This window comes from Taudactylus pleione, unplaced genomic scaffold (genome assembly GCF_031769625.1).
Source record: "Taudactylus pleione unplaced genomic scaffold, aTauple2 ptg000634l, whole genome shotgun sequence".
NCBI lineage: Eukaryota > Metazoa > Chordata > Amphibia > Anura > Myobatrachidae > Taudactylus > Taudactylus pleione.
In genome coordinates, this window is record NW_028285036.1 from 2,905,750 (window position 1) to 2,914,684 (window position 8,935).

General features: G+C 50.5%; 1 protein-coding gene across 2 annotated transcripts in view; it reads left to right on the plus strand.

Annotated features, from left to right (window-relative positions):
* Window positions 1-6,150, plus strand: part of STK38L (serine/threonine kinase 38 like) — a 45,388-nt gene extending 39,238 nt beyond the window's left edge. The window contains exons 10-15 of one of the 2 annotated variants that reach the window (XM_088454844.1): window positions 735-852; window positions 1,063-1,186; window positions 2,563-2,658; window positions 3,888-3,979; window positions 5,048-5,137; window positions 5,378-6,150. In XM_088454844.1, coding sequence (XP_088310970.1) covers window positions 735-852; window positions 1,063-1,186; window positions 2,563-2,658; window positions 3,888-3,979; window positions 5,048-5,137; window positions 5,378-5,508 — 651 coding nt within the window. In that variant the 3' untranslated portion in view covers window positions 5,509-6,150. The remainder of the gene's footprint in view (window positions 1-734; window positions 853-1,062; window positions 1,187-2,562; window positions 2,659-3,887; window positions 3,980-5,047; window positions 5,138-5,377) is intronic. The other variant, XM_088454845.1, reaches the window with a different exon arrangement.
* The last annotated feature ends 2,785 nt before the right edge of the window (window positions 6,151-8,935 follow it).

Consider the following 8,935-nt stretch of genomic DNA (forward strand, 5'->3'; position numbering starts at 1 on the left):
GCTGGAGGCTTGGCGGTGTCCGTGTTAGCCAGTGTGGGATACGCAGTGTCTGCACACAGACCATAATACATCCGGGGGGGAAGCTACATAGAGAGACATCTGTGTGCCCGCTGCGTGTATCAGCCATTCCCGTATATAAACCTATCATGGTGCCGCCTGGTACCGGTCATCTTAGCACTGTAATATCCCAGCGATACTATTACAGAGAAGTGTCACTCATCAAAGTTACAGGAACTTGTCAGTACTCTCCAGCTGCTGTGAACTACACATCCCAGCATGCCCTAACAGCAAAACTGTGGCAAGGTATGATGGGACGTGTAGTTCCCCAGCAGTCGTAGTGCCACAAGTTGCCTGTCCCCTAAGCTATGATCTCATCCTAGCATAAGGTCCCGTTAAACGGGACAGGTGCCAGCACCAGCGACTTCTCCAGTTTGGCCACACGTGTTGTACCCGGCTGGATCCCTGGGGCGCACGTCTGCTGGCAGTTGGCTGAGTAACGCACACAGGGTGAGACCGCCATAAGCACCCACCCACGTTTGCCTCCAGTGATTGACCGCTCAGTCTTCCCAATCAGATGACGTTTGGGATTGGCAATGGGCTTTGGCCCAGGTATGCTGCACATTGAATCCGCTAGTTACATGTATTCCGTGTGCAGAGCAGGTTTCGGCAGGTACTGTATATCTCTCCTGTATTATAGCAGCAATAGGTCTCATTCATTCATTTGTGTATTACAGGCTTATTCCACTGTCGGGACCCCCGATTATATCGCTCCGGAGGTGTTTATGCAGACTGGATACAACAAACTGTGCGACTGGTGGTCATTGGGGGTCATTATGTACGAGATGTTAATAGGTACGGCTGTCGTTCATAGCGACTGTGTCCTCTACTCCCCAGCTCAGTGTTATTATCTGATCTCCAGGGTGGAAATTCTGTATTGTAAATTTATAGCGCAGTAATGGAATCTGAGAGAGTTTTTCATCCAGGCTGTGATTGCTGCTGTAGTGATATCGGAGGAATGTTCTCAGGCGAGATAACAATACGGCTTTGTTCTGCGTCACACAGGATATCCTCCATTTTGTTCAGAAACGCCACAAGAAACCTATCGGAAGGTGATGACTTGGAAAGAGACTCTCGTGTTTCCTCCTGAGGTGCCGATATCTGAGAGGGCCAAGGACTTAATTCTCAGGTGCGTGTGGGGTCAGCAGGGCGCTAATATTACTATGTATACAGATCATCGCGTGTTACAGCCAGTCTGTGTCCAACCAATGTGCACCTGGATGCAGCCTAGCCATTCGCTAGTGACAACGTGATGTCACACGCTCCTAGAAATCTGATTGGCTCCCGTTACTTGAAGCCCGGGGACGGCTTGTGTCCTCGGTCATGTTTGCTCTTATACTTAGCGTCTTTGCGCCATATAGAGAGAGACGGCTGACGCGGCTGAGACGCTCCGACACAGTAGCGCAGCCAATCGTTTTTCAAATTTTGAGCCCTAGCTGCATCGCAGTCAAAGCTGCTCCCAGCGAATCAGACGCCAAGCTATGACTTTTAACGCGCAGGAATTGGTATAGCACAAGCACGAAGTCGCAGATTAAGCATAACTGAACGTGGAGGGAGGAATAGCCGCGGCTGCTCGTATCGGAACACTTGTTACACAGATTTGAGACTCGGTCGCACACACAGATTTACAAGAACCACAAGCCCTGGGGGTCAGTGTACGCTAGCAATGCACCACAATTTGGGGGAATGGGACGCTTGGCGCAGCCGAGTCTCACGGACCCTGGTGCGATGAGAGGGCCTACTTGGCCCGACTTAAGCCGCAGTGTATTAGAAAACATCTGTATTACAGGGAACAGACCCTTTCTTGTCCTCACGTGTCTATAAAAGCTTTGGGAACGTAGAACGGGATGTAGTTAAGTTGCTGACCATCGGCATGCCGGCTGACGAAATCCCAAACCGCGGACAGGACACCGGAATCCCAACATGAGGGCAGATGCCGACAGTGGGATCCCGACAGCTGGCATCCCGATGGTAAGTACAGCAGGCGCTCTTAGCTGTAAGCCGCGAGGGAGGGTAAGGTTTAGGCACCCCGGGCTGTGGGAGGGGGGAGGTTAGGGTTAGGCTACGGACGGACGGGGGGGTTAGGGGTAGGCACTACCGGGGGAGGTCAGGGTTATGCACTGAGGGGGAAGGGCTAGGTTTAGGCACTAATGGAGAGGGTTAGGGTGCAGGACAGGAGGGTTAGGGGGTGAAGGAGGGAAGGTCCGGGTACACCTGTCGGGATCCTCAGCATCGGGATGCCGCTGTCGGTCTTTTGACAGCCGGCATCCCGAGTGCCGAGCTCCCATCCCCAACCCCTTAGAACTGGGGATATATGAGAGCGCCTATGCTTGTGGGGGGATTATTTTACCTGTGCACACCAGACTGCCCCTCTATCACAGACACATGGTCACATCTGATCTCCAGCTAAGGAAACGGGATAGAAGGTGATTTTTACATATTGGACCAGCTCCTATTTTAGTTGTGTATGATCCCGTGTTACCACGTTCTTTATCTGTATAACAGGTTTTGCAACGATGCAGAAAGCAGGATTGGATCTAATAGCATCGAAGAGATTAAAAGTCATCCATTCTTTGAAGGCGTGGACTGGGGTCACATCCGGTACGGAATATCTGACCGCTGCCCGTGGGTGTAGATACCAATGAAAGATGACAGCACCTAATTTAATGTTTATATAAGGGTCACCTTAGTTTAGGTGATATATAGGATGCTGCAGTACACGAACAAATGACAGACGTTTTGCACGTTCCCCTCTTAGCACTGAGATACATTACATTGGATTAAGACTTTATTCAGCCATTTCCAAACTACCCATTATTATTTGAGACATAACCGAAGGGAGACAGCAGGAAGCCACAGACTGAGAGTTACATAATGGGAGGAGCAGTGTCCCCAGCAGCACAGAGTATATCAGGAGATGAGGGATGTGTTAGTGAGGACAGGGCTGCACGTGACAGGGGCAGTGACATGATGTGAGGAGGGGAATGGAGGCAGCAGGAAGCCACAGACTGAGAGTTATATAGTGGGAGGAGCAGGGTCCCCAGCAGCACAGAGTATATCAGGAGATGGATGATGTGTCAGTGAGGACAGGGCTGCATGTGACAGGGGCAGTGACATGACGTGAGGAGGGGAATGGAGGCAGCAGGAAGCCACAGACAGAGAGTTATATAGTGGGAGGAGCAAGATCCCCAGCAGCACAGAGTATATCAGGAGATGAGTGATGTGTTAGTGAGGAAAGGGCTGCACGTGACAGGGGCAGTGACATGATGTGAGGAGGGGAATGGAGGCAGCAGGAAGCCACAGACTGGGAGTTATATAGTGGGAGGAGCAGGGACCCCCAGCAGCACAGAGTATATCAGGAGATGAGGGATGTGTTAGTGAGGACAGGGCTGCATGTGACAGGGGCAGTGACATGATGTGAGGAGGGGAATGGAGGCAGCAGGAAGCCACAGACTGAGAGTTATATAGTGGGAGGAGCAGGGTCCCCCAGCAGCACAGAGTATATCAGGAGATGAGTGATGTGTTAGTGAGGACAGGGCTGCATGTGAGGAGGGGAATGGAGGCAGCAGGAAGCCACAGACTGAGAGTTGTATAGTGGGAGGAGCAGGGTCCCCAGCAGCACAGAGTGTATCAGGAGATGAGTGATGTGTTAGTGAGGACAGGGCTGCATGTTATCAGACATCCAGACAAACCTCTGTCCCGAATGAGTTACTGTTTGAGAGCATAGAAGTCGCCCTTACTGGACCTGCCATGTATACTGAGATCACTGACAGCTGACTCTCCCTAGTGAAGTAATGGTTATTCTGACGCTGTGATTTGCATTAATTCAGGGAGAGACCTGCAGCAATTAACATCGAAATAAAAAGCATTGACGACACTTCCAACTTCGACGAGTTCCCGGAGTCTGATATTCTGCAGCCAGGTAAGTAGCAGCCGTTTCCCTGAGCGCGGTTTTCCGTTACTGAGGACGTCTCTTACTTATAGGGAACGTGTCTCTTACATCCATCCGTCCCAGTGTAGCAGTATAAATAGGTGGCCGGTGCGGCTGGCTTCTGCCCCAGAGTAACCACATCCGGTTCCACACCGCCAGCTGCCATATTCCTCTGCCGCCTTATCTAAGAAGTCGTTCTCCTCATAGATTGTTAGCTCTTCGTCCTTTGCTTCAGGTCACCTTATGTCACGTATCACGACTGCAGCGCTGCTACTAATTCTATATACTCTCCGTGGCCTCTGTATTCGTTGCGCCTCTACACCTAAATATCTAGTCGGCCAATCATGTGGCAGCAACTCGGTGCAGAAAAGCATACAGACATGGGTCAAGAGGTTCAGCTGTTGTTCAGACCGAGCTCAAGATTGATGGGAAGAAATGGTATCTAAGTGACTCTGACCATGCCATAACCGCTGGTGCAAGACGGGGTGGTTTTGATTATCTAAGAAACTGCTGATTTCCTGGGATTTTATTGCACAGACATCTGCGAAGTTTACAGAGTACCAACAAGAGCCCATCTAGCGAGCGCCATGTCTGTGGGCGAAATACATTGCTCCTGCCCCCAGAATGTGAGACTTCAGAGGTGATTGGTAACTGAACTGACCAAGCGTTACAGCAGTGATGGGCAGAAGAGCATCTCTGACCACACAGCGCGCCGGGCCATGAAGTAGTTGGGCTACAGCAACAGAAGATGGCACCGGGATCCTCCCCCCCCCCCCCCCTGTCAGCTGAGAAAAGGAACCTGAGGCTGCAGTGGGCATAGGCCTCCAACACTGGGCAGAGAGAAATGTCGCCTGGTCTTGACCATCTTTGGCGGCATGCAATTCTTGGGGTCAGATTTTGGTGTAAGCCACAATGTCACCGGTTCAGACTGGTGCTTACGGTGTAGGGGAGAGTTTTCTCTGCACACATTAGACCCCTTAATACCAACTGAGCATCGTTTAAATGCCACAGCCTTCCTGAGTATTATTGCTGACCATGTGCCACCCTTTATGTCCACAGTCTCCCCATCTTCTAATGGCTGCTTCCAGCAGGGTAACGCATCACGCCACAAAGCGCACGCCATCTCCAGCTGGCTCCACGAACATGACTGTGAGTTTACGTGTCCTCCGCAGTCACTCTTAGGAATGTTTTTCAAGCAACTCGTTGAATCCCTCCACGATGGATTCAGGCTGTCCCGGAAGCGGAGCAGAGGGGGGGACACACCTAATAAAGTGGCCACTGAGCGCCCCCCAAGGGCTCCGCTCGTCACATGTTTTCTAGTGATTTAATATGTTTTTAGGTTACTCTCCGAGTCGGCGGTAATTAATAGCCTCTTCTTTTTGTTTCCAGCGGTGCCAAACATAACGGAGCCAGACTACAAATCCAAAGACTGGGTATTCCTGAACTACACCTACAAACGTTTCGAGGGTCTGACGCAGCGCGGCTCCATCCCATCCTACATGAAGTCAGGGAAACTATGAGGATGGCGCCCGCCGCTTAGCCACGGGAAATAAACCAATACTCAGGTATCCGCTGAATCAGACTGGTCCGGAATACGGAACAATTCACTGAGGACTGATGTACACGGAGGAAATTCTGCGGGTTTAGGATTCCTCACGACTACGGCGAGACGTTGGCAGAGCCAGCTGGGAATTTTTTTTTTCTCTTTTTTTTTTTTTTTTTTACATTTTATTTCGCCCTTGTCGGAAAGGGAAGGATTTTAAGCTATGTAGAGCGGGTACAGGGGCAAAAGCTTGTATAACGCCCCATAATCTTACGTACTACGCCATTCTCTGCACCGTGATGCCCCGAAGCCGCCCATCGCCATCATACTGGTCAGTGGGAGGCGAGGACCCATCGGTGATCACTGCGCGGGTACCAAGCTGTGTTTTGTTTTAAAGAGGCAGCTGTGCCCGTTGGTAGGGATCAGGAGAACGTCATGAATTTCATTGTTACCTTTTTTTTTTTAAAAAGCATTTTTTTAATTTGTAACATTATTTATTCTGCGGTGTGCATATAATCCTTATCTTCTCGTTTCTGATTGGTGGGGCGATGGAATTATGGTTCGGTTCAAGGTCCAAAGACTTCTGGCTTAATATTAATAAACGGTCCATTTTATTATATTTGTGTTTGTGTGCAAAGTGTGTTCTGGAAAAGGCAAAAATGGTTCTGAGTGAAATGTCTTACTATAACCTGACACCCCCCTTCCCTAAACCAGGGGGTATTCAACATGCGGCCTGCTGTGGAACTACACATCCCAGCATGCTCTGTCACAGGTTTGCTACTAGGCCCTCTAGCTGCTGTGGAACTACACATCCCAGCATGCCCTGACACAATTTTGCTATTTGGGAGTGCTGTAACTGTAGCAGAGCATGCTGGGATGGGTAGTTCCACAGCAGCTGGAGGGGCGCGTGTTGAAAATCCATGACCTAAATTATCAACGTGGATTACCCGCCAACCTCGCCCCAGTTACCGTAATTCATAAGCTTCAGTTTGCCAACATGACATAGGAGTGGATGGGGTTTACCATGTGCTGCTTTCGGACGTCCGTAGGGAATATCCCTCATCCATAAAAGGTATCAGAAAATAATGTATCTACAGAACGATTCAGGTGTCGCATAGTTACCGCTCATTAGCGAAGAGCTGGGAATTGGGGGAGTAGACAACGCTAATGTGCAACTAGATTTCAGTGTTTGCTGTAAATATAAAATCATCTCCCAAATCCCTGTGTTAGGTGACCGGGCTCTGCACACACCTGGGACCTCATTCAGAGTCTCTCGCTAGCGCTGTGTGCTCGCAAGCGGCCCGATGGTTTGCGTAAGCGCATGAACACGCTTCTTTCTGCGCTTGCGCCAACTACTCTGTGTGATCGCAGGCCGCTCGCTCGCCCAGCAAAGGCAGCCCAGTGAAATGAGTGACAGGAGAGGCCGTTTGTGGGTGGTAACAAGGTTCAGGACACTAATAACGGGGGAGTGGAGGTGCGAACGCAGGCGTGCCTGAGTGTTTCAACGCCGTTTTAGAGGCATACATAATTAACACGCAGCGTCATAGTACACGTCACATGCCTGGTTTTTACACTGAAGTCCTCGCAGTGCTTGCGGTTGGGTAAGACAACCACAAGCGCTGCGATCGCTTCCGATTGTCCTCGATGTACCCATGTTTTAATACACTTCCTGGAGATGACGTTGCTGGTGGGCGGCTCTGCCTGTGCGATTGGGTGTACGTTGGCTGCTCGCTAAGACATGGTGGGCGTGCTTATGCCTTGGCGAGCGATCGTTTCCCGTGGCGTCACTTTGACAAATTTGCATACGCTGTGAGCTAGCAATCGCATCTAGCGAGAGACTCTGAATGAGGTCCCTGGTACATTGCCACAAGGCCCGTAGCTTCAATCACCTCGGACAGCTCCCGGATACAGTTTTATAGGAGCCCGACCCACATGTTTTCCTCAGACCCATTGTCTGTATGTGATTCATTGGTCCATGTGAGTGTAATGGGTAAATATCAGACCTGCTTACTATGCAATGACCTTCTGACCATTGGGCCACCTAGTTTTTACTTCAAATCATCTATTAAAAAAATATAATTTTGTGGCTGTTCCAGACGGATTTTATTATTAAATGTTATTTTATAGGGCGCCACAAGTGTTCCACAGCGCCGTACAGAGGGCAAAACAATAAGACAATACAGGGTAAAACAGTACAGTACAAAGAGCACTACAAATCCCGACACCGCTACTGATGCGATGCATGCAATTGAAATGTACAGCGTCCACGTCATAGCGTGGGCGCAAATGGCAGGTCTAATTCCTCTGGAAAAACTGAAACCGGTGATTGGAGTCCAGGAGCAGAGAGCCCAACGAGGGGGTGTGGCAGGGGCACAGGAGAAGTAGGTGATGAGAACATGAGGGAGGAGAGACCAGCTCATGGAGCTTACAGTCTAGAGCAGGCGTCTTCAACCTTGGCCCTCCAGCTGCTGTGGAACTACACATCCCACCATGCACTGCCACCTTTTTGATATAGCAGCATGCTAAAACTATGGCAGTGCATGTTGGGATGTGTAGTTCCACAGCAGCTGGAGGGCCAAGGTTGAAGACCCCTAGTTTAGAGGGAAGGACACAAACGGAAGACATGAGGAGTGTGCCAGTGGAAAGGGAGCTAAGGGCAGGAAGCAGGAGTGAGAGAATTGGAAAGTGCAAAGGGGTGAGGGTAGACTAGGTGGTGACATGGGTCATCTAAGGACGGATAAGCTTTTATGAACAGGTGGGGTTTCAGTGCCCGCTTGGAGCAATGCAGGCTGGGGGATAGTATGATGGAACGAGGGAGAAGGTGGGCAGCTCGGGAGAAAGGCAGCAGTCATTGGCCGACTGGAGAGGGCAGGAGGGAGCATGTAAGGAGATGTAGGGAGCTGTGGAGTTGGAGAGGCCCTTGTACGTGATGGTGAGGAGTTTGAAAAGGATTCTGTAGAGGAAGGGGAGCCAGTGATGGGCTTTGCAGAGAGGGGAGACAGATGTGGAATTGCGGGAGAGGAAGGTAAGCCAGGCTGCAGCGTTAAGTACAGATTGGAGAGGAACATGGGAGGCCAGTGAGGAGAAGGTTCCAGTAGTTAAGGTGAGAGATGATCAGTGAGTGGACAATGATTTTTGTGGCATCCTGGGAGAGGAAGGGTCTGATTTGAGCGGTGTTGTGGAACTGGAAATGACAGGATAGGGCAAGAGATAGAATAAGGGGGGGGGGGATGAAGGAGAGGGAAGAGTCCAGAATGACTCCCAGGAAGCTGAGTTGAGGAGCAGAAGAGATAGTGGTGTCTTTGACAGTGATAGAGAGGTCGGGAGGGGAGGGGACTCTAGATTAGGGGTTGCCAATAAGCCGGCCTCCAGTTTTAGCATGGCCAAATTGGAAACAGGTGGTA